Genomic DNA, 24,278 nt, shown 5'->3' with positions numbered 1-24,278 from the left:
TGGACAAGGTTAAAGATGCTGTGCACTGCATGGTCATGGTCTTTGCACAATTCCGTGAGCCCTATTTGAACAACACTCCCACTAATGTCATCGTCAGAAGAAAAGGATACCTCAGTAATCCTCAGAACTCTTTGCATCATTCCTGTCTGATGCTTTACAGCTACTGGACCATCCAATGATGCAGCCAGACAGGAGACTCAACTGTGCTCCTGTAAAATCTCAAGATGAGAGCTGTTGGCCTAGACTTCCTCAGTCTCCTTGGGAAGTGTAGGCACTTCCTGACAAATAAGGAGGTGTGATTGTTTTGTGTATTAATACGTGTGCTGTATGGATGGGAATTTTACGTGATTGTATTGTCTATTCTTGCTCTTTAACAATCTTTAGTGGATAGAAGTAGTCATTGTACTTTAGGATGTACAATCATGTACAGATTATCTTTAAATAGCCATTTGTCCCAGATGTCTATTCAGTCCAAGAATACTTTCAATCACAGGCAGATTTTAATCAATAACCCCATTCATTCTGCAATAACTGCCGCTTAATTTTGCCAGTTGTTCAATGGCAAGCTATATGGGGAAAACACCATGTCGACTCTTCTACCTTAAAGGAGTGATTATATTCAAATGGGCAGTGGAAACAATGAAATCAGTCAGAGGTGAGTCGCTGCTTAAAATTAGAAACATTCGTGTTCATGCTATAGAGTTTAAGGCTGCCCAGGAGGAATATAATGTGTTTTCTTTAAGATTTTTTACCCTCACCCTGGCGAAGGATGGGGCCAACAGACATGTTGCTGGAAGGGTTTGAGAATTGATATGGTAGGTCACAGGAATCTCAAGTTTAGATCCACAGAGCGCATGTGTTCAGCAAAATGGCCTCCCAGTCTGTATTTGGTCTTGCTGATATCGAGGTCAACTGAGTCAACCAAATGTAGGAGATTAAGTTGGATGGGGTGCATGTGAAACACTGCCTCAACTGGAAGGTCTGATTGTGGCCTTGGATGGAGGTGAGAGGATAGGAAGGGACAAGTTTGGCAATTTCTGCGGTTTCAATGGGAAGTGCATCAGGTGGTGGTGGGTGGAGAGGAAAGTGTCGTCGAGGGAGTCACAGAAAGATGTGCCCCTGTGAAAAGAGGATCTGAGTGGAGCAGGTTAGAGGATGGTGCTGAAGTTGGAAGTGTTCAAGGTTAACGTGTCAGATGTGGCAGCTGATGGGTGGTAAGTGAGAAACCTGAGGGATTCTGTCCTTGTTTGGCTGGAGAGGAGGTGGGGTAAGGGCAGAAAGAGAATTGGAGGTACGGGTGCAGATTTTATCAAAGACAGTATGGGGGAAACTGCATTTATTGAAGAAATAAGACAGTTTGGGTGTCCTGGAGTAGAAGACCACATCTTGGGACTGTTACAGGCCCAGAGGACCCCAAAACCTAGCAGCAATAGGAAATCACCAAGACAAAGCGATACTTTAACAAATGTTGTTTTTAATTGTCCAGGCCTTCCAGCATTTGAAATGCCTCTGAGGTCCCCCTTATCCTTCTGTACTCCAACTAGTACAGTCAAAGAGTCGACAATTGGTCCTCATACACTCACCTTTTCATTCCTGATATCATTCCAATAAATCATCTCTGACCTTCTCCAACACCAACACATCTTTTCTCAAATACAGCACCCAAAACTCTAATTCTGATTGAATGGAAGGGGAATTCTCCAACGACACAAACACAACAGTTAAATGATATTATGTTTTGTTGATATTTACAAAAAATTATTGAAGAGTCAATTAATAATTTGTAAAAGATGCCGGGTCCTTTTTTGGACTATTATCATAACCGGAAGCTTGGTGCTGTGTTACGAGACCAGAGGATCCTAAAACTAACCAGCAATAGATATTCACCAAGACAAATGGTTACTGAAACAAAAATTGATTTTAATTATCTTTAAACGTGAACACGGATTTACATTTTAACTTATCATTGTTTTACTACTTTAACTTAATTTACTTAACTTACCCCACTTCTAATTCTAAGTGCACGTGTGTTTAAGTTCAGAAAAGTTCTTTGGTTCATAGTCCAATCTCACTTCTCATTCCTCCAAGTCCACTTGTTGCAGGCCTTTCTTATACTGTGGACAGAATTGAACATGTATATAGTTTACCAGGCTTTGGTGCTCGAAAGGTAAATGATTACCACTCAGGAAGGTTCTTGTTGGTTTTCGGAGAGAGGTGTGTTGTTCAGGGAAGTATTACGGTGTTTTTGACTCAACGTACCTGCATCTGAATTCCATTATCTCTTCAAAAAAGTTCTGATAGCTTTAGCATGGAGCAGACCTGAACCAGGACTTTGCAGGTAGTTAAGGGAGTGTGTGGGCAGAGTTTGTTCTGGACCAACAATCTCACCAAATGACACTGCTTGAAATCAAGATTCAAATCATTTTGAGGAATACAACAAGAATTGTTCAACAAGAGCCTAGTGTTCCCTGAGGTGTTTTCTTTCAATACTTGAAATGATTTTTTTTTTAAAAACCCCGATAATATTCCTGATACAGATCTTTGTATTTAACTTGCAGGTTGCTATCTGTTGTTAACTTGGAGGCCTTTAATGGGGTGACTGAGTGGAATCTTTGCTTGAACCAAGCAGTTCTCTTGCAATTTTCCAGCTGTAGAATGTGTTGCAGTTGCTTGCAAGTTTAGCAAGTGGGATTATGATGTGAAATTGCAAGTCACAGCGTCATTTTTGTTTTTGAAAATGCAGATGTGAAAATTTCCTTAAGTTTACAGAGGAGACGTTGGGTCAAGCTGAGAAGACAGAGTTGGATGCCCATTTGGCGAATCGGCTGGGCAAAGCAGAAAGCACAAAACAAGGGACTGAAAAAATAATGAAGCAGACTGAAGTGACATTGAACCCAAACCCAGGTAAAGAATTTAATTTTGTGCTGTGTACTTAAGAGATCAAATGATTTGGGCTTTTAGTGGTGACCTATTAAAATGAAAAAACTCTGATTAGAATTGAAGTTTATGGAATGTTTGGAAGTTACCACAAAAAAATGGAGCATATAAATTAGATGTTGTAATTAAGATAAATGAACAATACAATGAGCCTGGTGTCACAGTATCTGACACAGTTTATTGTACATTACTGTTAAACATTTTCCTCAATATGAACCTGGTGTCACAGTATCTGCTATAGTTTATCGTACATCTCGCTAAACATTCTCCCAACTGTGAACCTGGTGTCACAATATCTGACACAGTTTATCGTACATTACTGTTAAACCTTTTCACTGCTGTGAAGCCAATGTCACAGTAACGATCTCAGTCGTCCATACATCAGCATTAAACCTCTCTCCACTCTGAATCTGGTGTCACTTTGCCTGCCACTTTTTATTTTACATCACCGTTAAACCTTATTCAAATTGTGAACCTGGTGTCACAGTATCTGCTACAGTTTATTGCACATTACTGTTAAGCATTCTCCCCAATGTGAACCTGGTATCACAGTATCTGCTACAGTTTATTGTACATCATGTTAAACATTCTCCCCACTGTGAACCTGGTGTCACAGTATCTGACAGAGTTTTTTTTTGAATTTTTTATTTTTCACACTATAAACCACAGTGATCAAGATACATACATTTTCCTTTTCAAATATATACAGTGTCGTTTTCTCCCCCTCCTCCCTCTTTCCATCCCACCCTCCCTACCTCCCCTCCCATTCATTTAAAGTTCAGAATCTAAGATACATTAAACCCATCAAACAATGTTGTCACTCAATAAAAATAAACAAGAAATTCCACTCAGTCAATTCTTTTCATTCTCTTCTCCTTCTGTCTCCTGTATGTTTTCTCTATTATGTTTCATGTATAGCTCCCATATTTGTTCAAATATTGTAATATTATTTCTTAAATTATATGTTATTTTTTCTAATGGAATACATTTATTAATTTCTATATACCATTGTTGTATTCTCAAGTTATCTTCTAATTTCCAGGCTGACATAATACATTTTTTTGCTACAGCTAGGGCTATCCTAACAAATCTTTTTTGTGCACCATCCAAATCAAGTCCAAATTCTTTGTTTTTTTATGTTACTTAGGAGGAAGATCTCTGGGTTTTTTGGTATATTGCTTTTTGTGATTTTATTTAATATCTGGTTTAGATCTTCCCAAAATGTTTTCACTTTTTCACATGTCCAGATTGCATGAATTGTTGTTCCCATTTCCTTTTTACAGCGAAAATATCTGTCAGATACTGTTGGGTCCCCTTTATTTAACTTTTGAGGTGTAATGTATAGCCTGTGTATCCAGTTATATTGTATCATACGTAACCTCGTATTTATTGTATTTCTCATAATTCCTAAGCATAACTTCTCCCATGTTTCCTTCTTTATCTTTATGTTTAGATCTTGTTCCCATTTTTGTTTAGTTTTACCATTTGTTTCCTCATTCTCCTTTTCTTGTAATTTAATATACATGTTTGTTATAATTTTTTTGATTATCATTGTGTCTGTAATCACATATTCAAAATTACTTCCCTCTGGTAACTTCAGACTGCTTCCCAATTTGTCCTTCAAGTAGGATTTCAGTTGGTAGTATGCCAACACTGTATCGTGAGTTATATTATATTTATCCTTCATTTGTTCAAAGGATAATAATTTATTTCCTGAAAAGCAATTTTCTATTCTTTTGATCCCTTTTTTCTCCCATTCTCTAAAGGAAAGGTTATCTATTGTAAAAGGGATTAGCTGATTTTGCGTCAGTATTAGTTTTGGTAGTTGGTAATTTGTTTTATTCCTTTCGACATGAATCTTCTTCCAAATATTGAGTAGATGATGTAATACTGGAGAATTCCTAAGTTGTACCAATTTATATTCCCATTTATATAATATATGTTCGGGTATCTTCTCCCCTATTTTATCTAGTTCTAATCTAGTCCAATCTGGCTTTTACCTTGTTTGATAAAAATCTGATAGGTATCTTAATTGTGTGGCTCTATAATAATTTTTAAAGTTTGGCAGTTGTAAGCCTCCTTGTTTATACCATTCTGTTAATTTATCTAGTGCTATCCTCGGTTTCCCCCCTTTCCATAAAAATTTCCTTATTATTTTCTTTAACTCCTTGAAGAATTTCTCCATCAAGTGTATTGGCAATGCCTGAAATAGGTATTGTACCCTTGGGAAAATGTTCATTTTAATACAGTTTATCCTTCCAATTAGTGTTAGTGGCAAGTCTTTCCAATGCTCTGAGTTGTCCTGTAATTTTTTCATTAGTGGATAATAATTGAGTTTATATAGATGGCCGAGGTTTTTATTTATTTGTATACCTAGGTATCGTATTGCTTGCTTTTGCCATCTGAATGGTGATTCTTTCTTAAATTTTGAGAAATCCACATTATTCATTGGCATTGCTTCACTTTTATTTGCGTTAATCTTGTAACCCGACACTTCTCCATATTCCTTCAATTTCTTCTGTAATTCTTTTATTGATATTTCTGGTTCTGTTATGTATACTATAACGTCATCTGCAAATAAACTGATTTTATATTCCTTGTCTTTTATTTTTATCCCTTTTATTTTATTTTCTGTTCTTATCAATTCTGCTAGTGGTTCTATAGCTAACGCGAACAATAAGGGTGATAGTGGGCATCCCTGCCTTGTTGATCTGCTTAAGTAAAATTGCTTTGATATATATCCATTTACTGTCACTTTCGCCAATGGTCCTTTATATAATGCTTTAATCCAATTAATATATTTCTCTGGTAAACTGAATTTTTGTAATATTTTGAATAAATAATTTTATTCTACTCTGTCAAAGGCCTTCTCTGCGTCTAAAGCAACCGCTACTGTTGGAGTTTTATTTCTTTCGACTGCATGAATTAAGTTAATAAATTTACAAATATTGTCTGTTGTTCGTCTTTTTTTAATAGATCCAGTTTGGTCTAGATTTACTATTTTTGGTACATAGTCGGCTAATATGTTTGCTAATAGTTTAGCTATTATCTTACAATCTGTGTTAAGTAAAGATATTGGTCTATATGACGCTGGTGCGAGTGGATCTTTCCCTGTCTTTGGTATTACTGTAATTATAGCAGTTTTGCATGAATCTGGTAAGCTTTGTTTTTTATAAATTTGGTTGATTACTTCCAGGAGGGGAGGAATTAATAAATCTTTAAATGTTTTTTAGAATTCTATTGGGAATCCATCCTCTCCTGGTGTTTTATTATTTGGTAGTTTTTTTATTATCTCTTGTATTTCTACTATTTCAAATGGTTCTGTTAATTTACTTTGTTCCTCTATTTGTAATTTCGGTAGTTCAATTTTAGTTAAAAATTCATCTATTTTGTCTTCTTTCCCTTCGTTTTCAGTTTGTTATAATTGTTCGTAGAATTCTTTGAAGTTTTCATTAATCTCTGTTGGATTATATGTGATTTGTTTGTCTTTTTTCCTTGATGCCAATACTATTCTCTTAGCTTGTTCTGTCTTAAGCTGCCATGCTAGAATTTTGTGCGTTTTTTCCCCTAGTTCATAATATTTCTGTTTGGTCTTCATTATGTTCTTCTCCACCTTATATGTTTGTAGTGTTTCATATTTTATTTTTTTTATCTGCCAATTCTTTTCTTTTAGTTGTGTCTTCCTTCATTGCTAATTCTTTTTCTATATTTACTATTTCCCTTTCCAACTGCTCTGTTTCCTGATTGTAGTCCTTCTTCATCTTGGTTACATAACTTATTATTTGCCCTCTGATGAACGATTTCTTTGTGTCCCATAGTATAAACTTTTCTTTCACTGATTCCGTATTTATTCCAAAGTACATTTTAATTTGTCTTTCAATGAATTCTCTAAAATCCTGCCTTTTAAGTAGCATGGAGTTTAATCTCCATCTATACATTCTTGCAGGGATGTCATCTAACTCTATTGTCAATATCAGGGGTAGTGGTCCGATAATATTCTAGCTTTATATTCTGTTTTTCTAACTCTGTCTTGCATGTGAACTGATAACAGGAATAGGTCTATTCTTGAGTATGTTTTATGTCTACCCGAATAATATGAATATTCCTTTTCCTTTGGGTGTTGTTTCCTCCATATATCCAAAAGTTGCATTTCTTGCATCGATTTAATTATAAATTTGGTTACTTTGTTTTTTCTGTTAATTTTTTTCCCAGTTTTATCCATGTTTGAATCCAAATTAAGGTTGAAATCCATTTCTATTAGTATGTTCCCTTGCGTGTCTGCTATCTTCAAAAAAATATCTTGCATAAATTTTTGATCTTCTTCGTTAGGTGAATATACATTGAGTAAATTCCAAAACTCCGAATATATCCGACATTTTATCATTACATATCTCCCTGCTGGATCTATTTTTTCCTCTTCTATTTTAATTCGTACATTTTTACTGATTAATATAGCTACTCCTCTAGCTTTTGAATTATATGACATTGCTGTTACATGTCCTATCCAATCTCTCTTTAATTTCTTGTGCTCCATTTCAGTTAAGTGTGTTTCTTGCACGAATGCTATATCAATTTTTTTCTTTTTTCAGTAAATTTAGTAGTTTCTTCCTTTTGATTTGGTTATGTTTTCCGTTAATATTTAAAGTCATATAGTTCAACATAGCCATTTCATACTTTGTTTATCTTCCCTTTCCGTTTCCTCATCATCACCTTTCCTTCTTATCCATTTCTGCTTTCTTTTTTTGAACACTTTATAAGACAACATTTCTAAAACATCAAACATTTCCCTTATTCTCCTATCTAAAATTTCTTCAACCCCACTATCCCCTCCCCTTCTTGAGTTGCCCTTTATCCCTTGACGGGCAACCACATCTCCCCTCTCCATTTGGATTTGCGAATTCAATCGCAAGCGTCAACTGATTTCGCAGTGACCGCATCTCCTCCCCACCCAGCCCCCCCCAGAAAAGACTTCAATTTTCATTTACAGCAAAGGTCACTCTTTTAATTCCCTCTTTATTTCCTCTCTTCCCTTTCTTTCCCTTATTAATTCTTATCTATACTCTATATATTTTCTTTTAAATACACATACACTCATGTACACACACACTCACACACACACACATATATTTATATATACATATATATATATATATATATATATATATATTACCCACATACACGCATACATATAGTTTGTGGTCATTTTTGCTCTCGTTACATGTCTTCATCTCTCTGTCTATTTTGTAGTTGTTCTGCAAATTTTTGTGCTTCCTCCGGATCCGAGAATACTCTATTTTGCTGCCCTGCAATAACTATTTTAAGTACCGCTGGGTACTTTAGCATAAATTTATATCCTTTTTTCCATAGGATCGCTTTTGCTGTATTAAACTCCGTTCTCTTCTTCAGGAGTTCAAAACTTCTGTCTGGATAAAAAAAAAAATTGACATTTGTATTCCAATGGCTTTTTGTCTTCTCTTATTTTCTTCATTGGTTTCTCCAATATATTTTCTCTTGTATATCTTAGGAATTTTAATAAAATGGATCTTAGTTTTTGTTGTGGCTGTGGTTTAGGGGATAATGTTCTATGTGCCCTTTCTATTTCCATTTCTTCCTGTAATTCTGGTCTTCCTAGGACCCTGGGGATCCAATCTTTTATAAATTCTCTCATATTCTTGCCTTCTTCATCTTCCTTAAGGCCCACTATCTTTATATTATTTCTTCTATGATAATTTTCCATTATATCTATCTTCTGAGCTAACAGCTCTTGTGTCTCTTTAACTTTTTTATTAGATTCTTCTAATTTCTTTTTTAAGTCCTCTACTTCCATTTCTATGGCTGTTTCTCATTCTTCCACCTTGTCCACTCTTTTTCCTATATCTGACATGACCATCTCTAATCTATTCATTTTTTCTTCTGTACTTTTAATTCTTCTTTTTATTTCACTAAATTCTTGTAATTGCCATTCTTTTACTGATTCCATATATTCTTTAAAAAAATATATATCCATTGTCTTGCCTTTCCCTTCTTCTTCCATTTCTCTATGTTCTTCTTCTTCTTCTTCCTCTGGGTTGGTCATCTGTTGTTCCCTTGTTTTCTTTTTACTCTCTTCTTTCTTGTTCTCATTGTTTTCTGTGTTCTCTTCCTGTTGCTGTGTTGCAGCTGTCATTCTCAGCTGTGGAGATTGACTCCTCAGCTGGTCCCCCCTCCCGTCAGTGTTTTTTTTTGACTTGCGCACTTTTGCTTGGCTCCGCGAGCCATTTTTGTACTCCCGAGCTTGGGACTTCGACTGACCTGAGAGAGTGGGCTTATCTCTCCACAGCGGGCTTCCTTGGACAGGTAAGGCCTTCACCTTCTTTTCTTCTTCTCTTCTTCCCGTTGCTTTTGACTTTTCTCTCTTCGCTGCCATTTTCTTCACACCTTTACTTTCACTTTATTTTAATTTTCGTGTTTGTGCCTTTGTGTTTTCTGGTTTTTTTAAAACTTTTCCGGAGAGGGCTGGAGTTCCCCGATTGGCCACTACACCATCACGTGACTCCTCCATCTGACACAGTTTATCGAACATTACTGTTGAACATTCTCCACAATGTGAACCTGGTGTCACAGTATCTGCTACAGTTTATTGTACATCATGTTAAACATTCTCCCTACTGTGAACCTCGTGTCACAGTATCTGACACAGTTTATCGTACATTACTGTTAAACATTCTCCCCACTATGAACCTGGTGTCACAGCATCTGACACAGTTTAATGTACATCTCGTTAAACATTCTCCCCACTGTGAACCTGGTGTCAAAGTATCTGCCACAGTTTATTGTACATCACGTTAAACATTCTCCCCACTGTGAACCTGGTGTCACAGTATCTGACACAGTTTATCGTACATTACTGTTAAACCTTCTCCCCACTGTGAACCTGGTGTCACAGTATCTGCCACAGTTTATCGTACATTACTGTTAAACCTACTCACTGCTGTGAAGCCAATGTCACAGTAACGATCTCAGTCGTCCATACATCAGCATTAAAACACTCTCCACTGTGAATCTGGTGTCACTTTGCCTGCCACATTTTATTTTACATCACCGTTAAACCTTATTCCCATTGTGAACCTGGTGTCACAGTATCTGCCACAGTTTATTTTACATCACCGTTAAATCTTATTCAAATTGTGAACCTGGTGTCAGAGTATCTGACACAGTTTATCGGACATTACTGTTAAACATTCTCCCTAATGTGAACCTGGTGTCACAGTATCTGCTACAGTTTATTGTACATCATGTTAAACATTCTCCCCACTGTGAACCTGGAGTCACAGTATCTGACACAGTTTATCGTACATTACAGTTAAACATTCTCCCCACTATGAACCTGGTGTCACAGCATCTGACACAGTTTATTGTACATTACTGTTAAACATTCTGACGACTGTGAATCTTGTCTCACAGTTTCTGCCTCAGTCGAGTGTACATCACGTTAAACATTCTCCCCAATGTGAACCATTTGTTTCTGTTTCTGCCACAGTTTATCGTACATCACAGTTAAACCTTCTCCCGACTGTGAACTCGGTTTTACTTTATCTCCAACAGTTTACCGTATACCACCGTTAAACCTTCTCCCAATGTGAAAGTGGTTTTCACAGTATCTGACACAGTTTATAGAACATCACTGTTAAACCTTCTCATGACTGTGAATCCTGTCTCACAGTTTCTGCCTCACTCAAGTGTATCAATTACCAAAACTAATTGACGCAAAATAAGTTACTCCCTTTTACAATAGATAACCTTTCCTTTAGAGAATGGGAAAAAAAAGGGATTAAAAGAATAGAAAATTGTTTTTCAGGAAGTAGATTCTTATCCTTTGAACAAATGAGAGATAAGTACAATATAACTGGAGATACAGCGCTGGCATATTACCAATTGAGATCCTACTTGAAGGATAAATTAGGAAGCAGTTTGAGTTTGCCAGAGGGAAGTAACCTTGAATATGTGATTACAGATACAATGTTAATCAAAAGATTTATAACAAATATGTATATTAAACTGCAAGAAAAGGAAAATGAGGAAACAAATGGTAAAACTAAACAAAAATGGGAACAAGATTTAAATATAAAGATAAAAAAGGAAACATGGGAGAAATTATGTTCTGGAACGATGAGAAATACAATAAATACGAGGCTACGTTTGATACAATATAACTGGTTACACAGACTATACATTATACCTCAAAAGTTAAATAAATGGGACCCAACAGTATCTGATAGATGTTTTCGATGTAAAAAAGAAATGGGAACAACAATTCATGCAAGCTGGACATGTGAGAAAGTAGAAAAAGTTTGGGAAGATCTCAATCAGATATTAAATAAAATAACAGAAAACAATATACCAAAGAATCCAGAGATCTTTCTCCTAAGTAACATAAAGAACAAAGAATTTGGAATTGATTTGGAGGATGCACAAAAAAGATTTGTTAAGATAGCTCTAGCCGTAGCAAAAAAATGTATTATGTCAACCTGGAAATTGGAAGATAATCTGAAAATACAACAATGGTATATAGAAATGAATAAATGTATTCCATTAGAAAAAATTACATATAGTTTAAGAAATAATATTGAAATATTCGAACAAATATGGGAGCATTACATTAAATAAAATAGCGAAAACCTACCGGGGACAATCATTACCTAAGTTGATGGAAGGAGAAGGAAAGAAAAGAATGGACTCAGTAGAATTTCTGGTGTATTTTTGTTGAATGACATTGTCTGACTGGTTTAATGTAACCTAGATTGTATACCTTAAATGGTTGGGAGGGGGGGGTGGGGGGATGGGTTGGAAGGAGGGAGGGGGGGGGGGGGGAGAAAATGTCACTGTGTATGTGTGAAAAGGAAAAAGTGTGTATCATGGCTAATGTGATTTATGGTGTGAAAAATAAAAAATTTAAAAAAAAATTAAAAAAAACATTAAACTTTCTCTTCCCTGTGAACCTGGTGTTACTTTCTTTCTTTGGCTTGGCTTCGCAGATGAAGATTTATGGAGGGGTAAATGTCCACGTCAGCTGCAAGCTCGTTGGTGATTGACAAGTCCGATGCGGGACAGGCAGGCATGGTTGCAGCGGTTGCAAGGGAAAATTGGTTGGTTGGGGTTGGGTGTTGGGTTTTTCCTCCTTTGTTTTTTGTCAGTGAGGTGGACTCTGCGGTCTTCTTCAAAGGAGGTTGCTGCCCGCCGAACTGTGAGGCACCAAGATGCACGGTTTGAGGCGATATCAGCCCACTGGCGGTGGTCAATGTCGCAGGCACCAAGAGATTTCTTTAGGCAGTCCTTGTACCTTTTCTTTGGTGCACCTCTGTCACGGTGGCCAGTGGAGAGCTCGCCATATAACACGATCTTGGGAAGGCGATGGTCCTCCATTCTGGAGACGTGACCCTCCCAGTGCAGTTGGGTCTTCAGCAGCGTGGATTCGATGCTTGCAGACTCTGCCAGCTCGAGTAATTCGATATTGGTGATGAAGTCACTCCAATGAATGTTGAGGATGGAGCGGAGACAGCACTGATGGAAGCGTTCTAGGAGCTGTGGGTGATGCCGGTGTAGTACCCATGAATTGGAGCCGAACAGGAGCATGTGTATGACAACGGCTCTGTACACACTGATCTTTGTGTGCTTCTTCAGATGGTTGTTTTTCCAGACTCTTTTGTGTGGTCTTCCAAAGGTGCTATTTGCCTTGGCAAGTCTGTTGTCTATCTCGTTGTCGATCCTTGCATCAGATGAAATGGTGCAGCCGAGGTAGGTAAACTGGTTGAACGTTTTGAGTTCTGTGTGCCCGATGGAGATGTGGGGGGGGTGGGGGGCTGGTAGCCATGGTGGGGATCTGGCTGATGGAGGACCTCAGTTTTCTTCAGGCTGACTTCCAGGCCAAACATTTTGGCAGTTTCCGCAAAACAGGACGTCAAGCGCTGAAGAGCTGGCTCTGAATGGGCAACTAAAGCAGCATTATCTGCAAAGAGTAGTTCACGGACAAGTTGCTTTTGTGTCTTGGTGTGAGCTTTCAGGCGCCTCAGATTGAAGAGACTGCCATCCGTGCGGTACCGGATGTAAACAGCGTCTTCATTGTTGAAGTCTTTCATGGCTTCTTTCAGCATCATGCTGAAGAAGATAGTAAAGATGATTTAACGATGATGTACGGTAAATTGAGATAGATACTGTGACATCTGGTGCACAGTGGGGAATAAGGTTTAATAGTGATGTACGGTAGACTGAGGCAGATACTGTGACACTGTGACACTGGTGTTACAGTACCTACCTAAGTCAACTGTTCATCACCGTTAAACATTCTCCCCACTGTGAACCTGGTGTCACAGTATTTGACACAGTTTATCGTATATTACTGTTAAACATTCTCACCAATGTGAACCTGGTGTCACAGTATCTGACACAGTTTATCGTACATTAAGTTAAATCTTCTCCCCCCTGTGAACCCGGTGTCACAGTACCTACCATAGTTCATTGAACCTCACTATTAAACTGTCTCACTAATGTGTACCCGGTTTCACAGTATCCATCACAGTCCACCGTACATCGCCGTTAAACCTTCTCACAACTGTGAACTCATTGTCACAATATCTGCCATATCTACCATGCATTAAGTTAAACGTTCTCCCCAATGTGAACCATTTGTCACTGCTTCTGCCATAGTTTATCGTACATTACAGTTAAACCTTTTCACTGCTGTGAACCCATTGTCTCAGTATCTATCTCATTATCATTAAACCTTCTCCCGACTGTGAACTTGCTGTCACTTTATCTGACACAGTTTATCATACATTAGTGTTAAACCTTCTCACTGCTGTTAACCCAGTGTCACAGTGTTTGTGACAGTTTTTCGTACATCTCTGTGAAACATTCTCCCCACTGTGAAGCTGGGGTCAGTTTACCTGCCTCAGACTGCCAGATACAGCACCAATTGCTCTCAGCCAAAGGTGCTGTAGTTGAGTCCGTGTGGCCAGAGGTGTCTGCTCAAGAAGGCCAGGGGCTGCCATTGCCCTTCAATGAATTGCTCCATTGCGCCCCCTACTGCTGTGCTGGAAGCACCTACTGTGAGAGTGGTGGGTGTCTCTGGCCTGGTGTCTACCAGAAGGATTGTGTTGGCCAGTGCATCTTTGGCCCTCTGGAACACCTCCAAATCCTCATTGTCCCAGGTAATGTCTTTACCTTTCTCCGCATGATGTGGGCCACTACTGGTATGAATTGGTTATAAAAATTAATTGTACTGGTGAATTTATGGTGTGTTTGGGTAAGCACTGAACAGCCTCTACCTTTTCAAGCAGGGGCTTAGTTCCGTGCCGGTTGATTTGATGCCCCAGGAAATCAAACATTTCCAGACTGAACTGGCACTAAGTAAGGTTTATAGTAAGTCCAAATTCCTGCAGCCGGGCGCACAGTTGCCTTAGGTGGTCTCTGTTTAGCTTCATTGCCACCAGCTTGATATCTTGTGGTTACTGCTACCCTCTGCTGTTGGAGAATATATTTCTTGGTCAATGTGACTAAGAGCCCCTTAAATGCCCTTAATGTTTTGGCCTTCACTCCTAGCAAGGCATTCCTGGCACCCACAACTCTGTGTAAAAACAAGTACCTCTCATATTGCCCTAATCCTTCCTCCCTTTGCTTTTGTCAGATGCCTTCTAGTGTTTGCAACTCCCATTTGGGTTTCAGGCAGACCGAAGGACATCTTTCACTGAGTTTCTGGCCTTCCAGCAGTTCTGGATGTCTGTGTCTGGATGCTCTGCTCCGTGGACCACCCCGCAGTATCCCATCAAGTCCTGGAGTCTCTGTGTCAGCAATGCTCTGCTGACCACTGCCTGACAGCCTTGTGGTCAAAAGTATTTGTCTATGAAACCATTCCCAGGAAGGTAATGGGGCAAAGTCCTGCTGACTGGGTCATTGAGAGGCACCACAGCCAGACCAATCTTTTGCAATACCTGAGCCAGGTAGAATCTCAGCACATAGCACCATTTGGTGCCCTTGCACTTTGGTTTCACGCACAGCCACACACAATGATGACCATGCTGGTTACACCCTTGCCCCCAGTGATTGACCACGTACGTGGTCCTTCTCCAGACTCTATCCATTTTGGACCCCTGCATGAATAGGGAAACTGTTTTGGGAATTGCCAGGGTGGAGGTGTGGGGATGGGCCACACCTGCCCCACGTGCAGCAGTACTGAGAGTTCCTTGCACCTTTCAACTGATGATCAGGTTTTATCCGATTGACCCCTGATTGCATCTCTGAGTTTCTCCCTGTCTCCTGGATCTGGGGGATTCGGTACTGCTCCCCATCTCCTTGAGTTGGTGCTTTGTTCTCCACCAGCCCCACAAGACAACCAAGACCTTTGGATGGAGGGCAGAGGTGCAGAGAGATCAGTGAGAACACGGGTAGGGGTCCATCCAGGTGCCTGATAACAGGAGGAAACCAAGGGGGAAGGAGGATGCAGGACATTCATTAGCAGGACATTGCGAGAGAGTGGATTCCTCGAACTCTTGAGGGGAGAAGGTGCTGATCAATCCATCGGTTTAGGTGGGGCAGGGTATAGACATGGCAGCTGACTGGAATTGTCAGTGGGATACTGAGACTTGGGAGAGGAGGGGAGGGTGCAGTAGTGTTCTGACGAGAGAGTGCTGAGGGAGAGGCAACATGGGTGGAACCTCAAGGTAAGGGACCCCTGATTGTTTGCAGGGATGGGATTTGTAAATAGACTCATAGATATCCAGCACAGAGCATCTTTGTCCCCCTGCCATCAGGAAGGAGATATGGAGGTATAAAAGCCAGACAGCTTCTTCCCACAGGCCATGAGATTGACAAGGCAACATGAGCTGGCTGGGAGCAAAGAATGAAAAGGGGGAGAGGAATATGGACTGATTACCACAACTCAGCCAGCAGGAGAGAGGGGCCAAAGGGCCAGTTTCTGTGTTGTCTATCTGGACCAGCCTTTTGAGTTCAAGCTTAAAAAAACCCAACCATTTTTTAATTTAATAATAACGGTACAGAATGAATCAAGAGACAAGATGTCTGTCCAGCAGCGAGCATCGAAGGCACTTCCTGAAACGGAGGCTCTGAAACCACAGGGAGGTTCTGGCCGGAATGAGGTCCGACCTGCTAGAAGGAGGAGAGGAGAAGCAGGGATAATGTAGGGGAATGGGTGGGGAAGGGAGGGGGTAGAGATACCTTCCTCCATTCACCTCCCCTTTTCTCCACCCCGTTCTCTGTCCTGGGTAAACTTGTACCTCTCTTTGTTCATTTTAGATTGGTCACAGTGTTCGAGCTACCAAAAGAAAATAGACACCCACACCGAGAGCAGTTCAGTTTAAACTAATTTTTATTACAAATTCAAAAGCTGATTTCAAACTACAATATGCAAGCCCTTCCCAATTATACTTATCAACGCCTGCACTGGCCCCAAGTGCCAAAGCAAGGCAATGACTGCACACTTGTAATAGGTTGTCGGGGCGCCGGTTGCAGTTTCTCCACCTCCCTGACTGGGACATTAGCTGGACTCTAGAAGTTCTTCTTGCTGAAAGATGTTGCCACCTCTCGGAGAGTCTCAAACTTCAGCAGCGGGACCATGGCTTATATTACCCAAAAACTGCTTACCCAAGCATCTATTCCCAGCACAGTAAGAAAGATAAGCAAGCAAGCTAGCATGTTAGGCTTCTAACATAATTTTAAGCTTATCACTTTGAATACAATGGTTATTTTGCATCAAGGCTAGGCCTCTGACAGTCTGTGACCTAAACAAGCAGGAAGATTAAATGTTCTTGGTACACAGATGTCCTTTTGTCAGATAACTGCATCTCTGGCCCCTCAGTGGAATTTAGCTTAAGTATGCAGATTCTTAAAAAAACAAGCAGTTTCTCAGCCTTGCAGAAGCAAAGATTGCAAAAGTAAAAAAAAAACACGGTTTAAATCTTCCATTACATTCCCCTCCCCATTCGCCTGCCCATTACCCTCCCCATTTCCTTCCTCTGCTCGCCTCCCGGTTCCCCTCCCCCTTCCCATTCCCCTACTCCTAACTCTAACCCCTAACAAACCCTAACCTTAACACTACCAATACCCCCATCAATACTCCACGTCCCCTAACTCTACCCCTATCCCATCCCCTAACTCTATCTCTACCCCTACGCCGTCCCCTAACCCCAACCCAAATACTACCCATCTTCCTCTAACCCAAACACTCACCCCACCTCTATCTCCTACTCCTACCCCCTTCCACTAAACCTAATACAAACCCACTTCCCCAAACTCTAAACCTAACCCTAACCTAGACCTAATTCTAGCCCGTCTCCTAACCCTAACCTTGATGTTATCTCTATCCCCGCCCTAACCCTTACTCTCACCCAACCCAAGCCTAAACCCTACCCCTATCCCCTACACATATCCCCTTCCCGAAACCATACCCCTTACCCCTATCCCATACCCACACCCCCAAGCCTACCCCTTACTCACCCCGCTTCCATTACCCCCTTTCTCCTATCCCCCTTCCCCTACCACTCCTTCCCCTAGGTTAGGGTAGGAAGGGGAAAGGGGGAGGGGGAAGGGGAGGTGAAGGGAGGAGGGTTGGGGTTAGGGCATAGGTGTGAGGTAAGGGGGTTGGGATGGAGGAGGTGTGGGAGAGAAAGGGGGCATGGAAGATGCAGGGAATTGGGTTGGCAGGGCCAGAGGGAGAAGAAGGGGAGAGATTCAGGCCATCATGATGTTGTCCATCCTCTGTTCAGCTGGGATGCGAGGTTCTTCAGTACTCGTGTCTTGTCTCTGAGATCACTCCTTCTGGGAAGAGAAATACGAGTGATAGAGATGCTGTCTCCGAGGCCTGATCATAATGATTTTGGAGGGTCCCAACTCTTCCCACATCACCACCCTCCCTACCCCTACACACTAGGGCCTTTCCACTTCCTCTGCTTTACCTGAGGAAGTGTGTTTTTGAGAAAAGCACAATCTATCTGTGCAGAGCTCAGAGCACCGTGTCCCCATCAGGCAACACCCTGGTTCACCACTACATGGCAGCAAGATGCTGGACAAATCATGGATGGATCAGTCGAGTCCCTTCAGCTGACCCATCTGAACCAACCCCACAACAATATTACCCTTCCCTCCCTCACACGAGTACCCTCTGTTTTTCTTTTATTCCTGTCCCCATATTAAAATGTTTTATATGCCTTTTTTGGACCAGCCTTCTTTAAATCAAATATTATAACAATTAATATCAAATCACAATGTTACAGTGTTTACAAATATATGTTGATAACATATAAAAAAGAAAAGAAAGGAAAAGAAACTAAGATACGACTGTCGTGGTGGCTACTCTGTTTCTGAATGACCTCACAACCAGACGGGTTGAGTTCAGTGAGCAAAAACTCCTTTATTCAGGTCTGCCTGGCTGGTCTTATGCTCCCATCCTGGACCTGGCTGAGAAGCACACCGGGGGCCCTGACTTCGTTGGGGGGTCATGTGGGCCGCAGGTTGCGGGCTTCTGAGTCTGGTGCCGAGGTCGGGGAGAATCCCCTGACAGTGCCATTTTGGCTGGCTGCCCCGCCATGTGCGTGACATGAGGGGCTAGATCGCCTGCTTCATGGCTTGCCGCCACACAGCCCCCCCAGAACCGGCGCCAATGGCCTTTTTTGCCGGGCGGCCTCGCTTCTTGGGTTGAGCCGTGACCACTGGCTCGTTGGGTCGAGGTGTGCTGTCTTTAATCTGTTCACAGTAAACAGTTCCCTCTTACCACTGATGTCTGGTGTGAAGGTGGATCCGGAATGCTAGATGACTCTGTACGGCCCTTCATATGGTCTTTGAAGGAGTGCTGTGGAAGGGCCTCATCTGATAAATACATCCTCTGCGGAATACAGCTCACTGAGGATGTAAGAGGCGTGTGTGCCATGTCTGGGCGGTGATGAAGGTGTGAAGGAGTCCAACTGGGCCCAGAGGCGGAGAAGTAAACTGTGCAGTGACTGTTGCAGGTTGTTAGGTTCATTGATAAACTCACCAGGCAGGGCTAGTGGTTTACCGTAGACCAGATCAGCAGATGACATCTGCAGGTCTTCTTTGGGTGTCGAGCAGATTCCCAGGAGTACACAAGGCAGCTCATCCACCGAGTTGGGGCCGGTGAGGCAGGCCATAAGTGCCGACTTAAGGTGGCAATGCAATCGTTCGACCAGTCCATTGGCAAGTGGGTGATAGGCCGTTGTGTGATGCAGCCCAATTCCCAGTCTGTTGGTGAGCTGTGCCCAGAGTGCAGAGGTGAACTGCGTGCCACATTCGCTGGTGAGGTGGGCCAGGACGCCGAACCAGGTAACCCAACCGACCAAAGGTGCTTGGGAGTAGGAGTCCGTAGAGGCATCTGGCATCAAGATCACCTCAGGCCAACGAGTGGTGCAGTCTACCACTGTGAAAAGGTAACAGTTACTTCAGGAAACGGGTAAGGGGCTGGCAATGTCCACATGTATGTGGCTGAAACGTTCTCGGACGTGTTCAAAATCCTGCACGGGCATTCTGGTGTGGCTGTGTGCCTTGGAAAGCTGGCAATGGGTGCAGGTTCTGGCCCAGACCACAATCTCCTTTCGAAGCCCGTGCCAAACGAAGTATTCTGCCACCATATGAACCTTGGAGCTGATGGAAGGCTGGAAAAGGTCATGGATATGGTGAAGATTTGCCTGCGCCACTGCTGGGGAACCACTGGACACAGGGTACTCATCACTGAGAGGATTCGGGAGGATCTGGAACCGCAGGCCCAAGATGGCAGTCCTGAAGGCCTGCATCTCCTCGTCGGACTTCTGATCTGGGCCAAGCAGGTTGTAGTCTAGGCTGGGTATCAGCGAACAAATGGCCGGTTGGGAGAGCGCTTCAGTGACCACATTGTCTTTCCCTGCCTTGTGCTGAATGTGGGTGGTGAACTCCGATACAAAGGACAGGTGACGGTATAAGTGGGCCGACCAGGGATCTCTAGCTATAGCGAGAGCCTGAGTGAGGTGTTTGTGGTCGGTATAAATGTTGAAAGGCTTTCTGGGAGGGGAAATGAGGCACAGCAAGGTACATGCCCAGCAACTCACGGTTGAAAGCACTATACTTGCGGTCTTGCGGATGAAGAAGTTGGCTAAAGAATTCCAGTGGTTTCCACTGTCCATTAACCTGCTGCTCCAAGACAGTACCAATGGCAGTGGCAGAGGCATCGATGGAGAGCACCATAGGAAGGTCGGTACGTGGGTGGAGGAGCAGGGTAGCCTTCACGAGGGCAACCTTCGTGGCTTTGAATGCCCTGGAGTCCAGGCGAGTATCTTGTCCTTGGCGAAGAGTGGCTGCATGATGTGTGCAGCTCCTGGAATGAATCGGTTATAGAAGTTGACCATACCTGTGAACTCTTGTAGCCCCTTGAGGTTGTCCGGGCAAGGACAATCACTGATTGCAGTGACCTTCATAGCAGTTGGTGTAGCTCCTTCGGCCATGATGATGTGGGCCTGAAACTGCATGGACTGTTTCCGGAACTGGCATTTGGCCAGGTTGATTGTTAGGCCAGATTCGGCCAGTCGGGAGAAGAGGGTGTGCAGGTGAGACTTGATTTGTGCCCAGTCTCTGCTGGTGACAAGAATGTCATCCAGATAAATGAACATGAAATTCAAATCCCTGCGCACCGTATTCATGACGTGCTGGAAGGTCTGGGTGATGCTCTTGAGCTCGAAAGGCATGCGTAGAAATTTGAACTAGCTGAAGGGGGATGTCCTCAGGCTACGATGGGATTTGATGAAACATGCGCACCAGATCGACCTTGGAGAATACGCTCGCGCCATGCAGATTGGCCGTAAAATCCTGAATGAGAAGGATGGGGTAATGGTCAGGTACTGTCATGTCATTAAGCCATCGATAATCTCTGTAAGGGCACCAGCCACCAGAGGCTCTGGACCAGGTGGAGTGGCGAGGCCCCAGTTCCTGTAGATGCGAGAACTCCTCTTTCGCTATCTGGAGCTTATCCGGCAGGTTTAACAGTAATGTACAATAAGCTGTATCAGATATTATGACACGAGGTTCACAATGGGGAGAATATTTAACAGTGATATACGTTAGACTTTGGCAGATACGTTGACATCAAGTTCACAGTAGTCAGAAGGTGTAACAGTAATGCACAATAAGCTGTGGTAGATACCGTGATACCAGGTACACAGTTAGAAGAAGGTTTTAAGGTGATGAAATATTAACTGTGGCAGATAAAGTGACACCAGGTTCACATTGGGGAGAAGTTTATGGTGATGTATGGAAGACTGACGCAGATACGGTGACACCACATTAACAATGAGGAGAAGGTATATCAGTGATGTACAAAAAACTGTGGAATATACTGTGACTCCAAGTTTACAGTGGGGAGAAGGTTGAACTCTGATGTACGATAAATGGTGGGAAAAACAGTGAAAAATTGGTCAACATGGGGAGAATGTTTAACGGTGATGTACAATCGACATTGGCAGATACTGTGACACCGTGTTCACAGTATTGAGAAGGGTTAACAGAGATGTGTGGTAGAATAAGGCAGATAATATAACTCCTGGTTTACAGTGGTGAGAAGGTTTTAAAATGATGTACAATAAACTGTGGCAGATACTGTGAAATCTGGTTCACAATGGGGAGGGGGTTAATGGTGATGTACGGGAGACTACATAGATACGTTGATACTGGGCTCAGAGTGGGAAAAGAAGGTTTATTGGTGATGTATGGGAAACTGAGGCAGTTACTGTGACACTGGGTTCATAGTGGGGAAATTGTTTAACAGAGCTGTACGATAACCTTTGGCAAACACAGTGACACCAGGTTCACATGGGGGAAAATGCTTAACGGTGATGTACAATAAATTGTGGCAGATACAATAACACCAGGCTCACATTGGGAAGAAGGTTTACTGATGATGTACAGTAGACTTTGGCAGACTCTGTAACACCAAGTTCACAGTAGTGAGAAGGTATAATAGTTATTTACGATAAACTATGGCAGATACAGTTAAAACGGTCTCACACTGGGGAGAAGGTTTAATGGTGATGTGTCGTAAACTTAGGCTGATACTTTAACACCAAGTTAACAGGGGGAGAATGTTTAATGTTGATTAAAGGTAGACTGAGGCAGAAACTGAGAGACAGCATTCACAGTAATGTGAAGGTTTAACAGTGATATACTATAAACTGTGTCAGATACTGTGACAAGATGGCGCAGAGGGTAGACGTGTGGTTCGACCCTTCCCCAGTTAGACTATTAAATGCTCAATTTAAAAAGTTGTAAAAGTGATTAAAAATACTGTTTATAGACTTTTGAATAGTGGAGGATTGAAATAGCTGCAAATGTGAAAAAAAGTGAAAACTCAGTTACAGAAGAAATTACCTTACAAAAGTGTTGAAGAATCGAGGCCAAGTTCAAGTTGAAGCAATGGAGTCATTGACTGGAGTCCCCAAACCACAGAAGACTCCTGCCCGGCTTAGTATTACAGCACCGCCATCTTGTGAAATCGCAAGATGGTGCAGGCTCAGCGATGACTTTGGCCGGTTTCAACTCATACACTCGTTAACTCGGGCACGAGGGCGGGCCAGCTGAGTGAGGACAGGCCTGCGTGCCTGCAGCTTTGCCTGGTGGTCCGGGGGTGCGCAGTGTAGCGTCGGAAGATGCACCTGCGCGGTGGGTGGCCCCAGGCATGCGCCATGCGTCGAAGGTCCACGAACCTTTGGAGAAGGTGTGGGCTATGGGGGAACCCGAACGATGGCCAGTTGACGAGGTAGGCATGCTGTTGTCGGGTGTCCAGACGCACAGCCGCACTGGAAGAGGACCTACGGCTTTGGAGGAAGAAGAGAGCTCAACTTCATTAGAGTTTGAAGAACTGGGGACTGAGGCAAAAGTCGGTCGGCCTCAAAGGGAGGTGATGGATCCTGGACTGGATTCTGTGTTTCCAATTCTGGAAGGGATTGCTCAGCTCATGGAAGATATGGCAAATAAATCAATGCAGATGACTCATCAGATGACTCAAGGATTTCTGGAAATGAAAACTCAAATGAACACTGTGTGTGAAGAAATAACTTTGATGAAGGAAGATATTAATGTCGTTAAGAGTGATGTTACGAGATGGACACGATCAGTGGATACTGTGCAAGATCATTTTAAAAAGATTGACGAGGCTTTCTTTAATGCAAGAGTCAAGTGGAGCGTAATAGAGAAAAAATGGAAATAGTGGATGATCCTTTTGTAGATTGGGGGATTCAGAAGAAGGAATTATTGAAGAAGTTTGACTCATTAGAAAACTAAAGTCATAGAAATAATGTTAAGATAGTAGGTCTTCCGGAAGATATGCAAGGTTCGGATCTGGTGAAGGTTTTGAAGAAATGATTCCCAGAAGTGTTGGGCAGGTAATTCATTCCAGATGGACTGGAATTAGATCGAGCGAACAGAGCATTAAGGAAGAAACCGTTTCCAGGCCAATTACCACGAGCAGGTTTGATTCGCTGTTTTAAATATCAAGACAGAGAGATGATCCTCCGATTGGTGGTGCAGAAAACACGGCAAAATCGGGCTCCACTGATGGTTCAAAATAATAGGGTTTTTTAAAATGCAGATCTGAGTCAAGAAATTATCAGAAGAGACCGAGAATTTAATTCAGCCTAAGAAGTATTGTGGCAAAAGGGATATAAATTTGCTTTTCGTTATGCGGCAGTATTGAAAGATTTTTATGGGAATTTTTAATCTCAGTTTTTTGAAAATGACCATGATGCTTTAATATTTGCTAATTCATTGCCAGATGTACAAGGAAATGGGCGATCGTCACCATTGTCACCGAAGAGAAGGGTCAATGGGAATGGGATTGGAAAATATAGAAAGAATGAGAAAAAAGTTGAATTGATGCAAAGTCTTCTCGATATTGAAGATCCGGAACAATAATTGGGACTGGAATCATTGGGTTGAATGTTTTTGTTTCAGTACTTTGTGAAAGTCTGACTGGGGGTGGGTGACACTGAGTCCTTTAGTCACTTGTGGACTTCACCACACCCAGATTTTTAGGGGGCTACTACTTTTGAGTAGCTTGTTTTGGGATTGATTTTTCTCTTTTTTTTGGAATTTTTAAAATAGGTGGGGATTCGAATACAGCGAGACTTAGAAGGGAAGCATTATTTTATAGTAGGATTCACATTCGTGAGAAGGTTTAACAGTGATATACTATGAACTGTGTCAGATATTGTGACACCAGGTTCACAGGGGGATCAGATTTAACGGTGATGTATGGTATGTTGAGGGAGATAATGTGACTCCAGGTGCACAGTGAGGATAAGGTTTAATGGTGATGTACT

At 41.9% G+C, this 24,278-nt stretch overlaps 1 protein-coding gene across 1 annotated transcript; it reads left to right on the top strand.

The window, feature by feature from the left end:
* Positions 1 to 568: 568 nt before the first annotated feature.
* On the top strand, positions 569 to 23,973 carry LOC138745712 (endophilin-B2-like). Its single transcript, XM_069902991.1, has 3 exons — positions 569 to 655; positions 2,744 to 2,904; positions 23,732 to 23,973. Exons 1-3 carry the CDS (start codon positions 624 to 626, stop codon positions 23,869 to 23,871), a joined length of 333 nt encoding a protein of 110 aa, XP_069759092.1. The 5' UTR covers positions 569 to 623; the 3' UTR covers positions 23,872 to 23,973.
* Positions 23,974 to 24,278: the final 305 nt, after the last annotated feature.

Source organism: Narcine bancroftii, chromosome 11 (genome assembly GCF_036971445.1).
Source record: "Narcine bancroftii isolate sNarBan1 chromosome 11, sNarBan1.hap1, whole genome shotgun sequence".
NCBI lineage: Eukaryota > Metazoa > Chordata > Chondrichthyes > Torpediniformes > Narcinidae > Narcine > Narcine bancroftii.
Note: the sequence above shows the minus strand (reverse complement) of the source record. Positions and strands in the feature narration are given on the sequence as shown.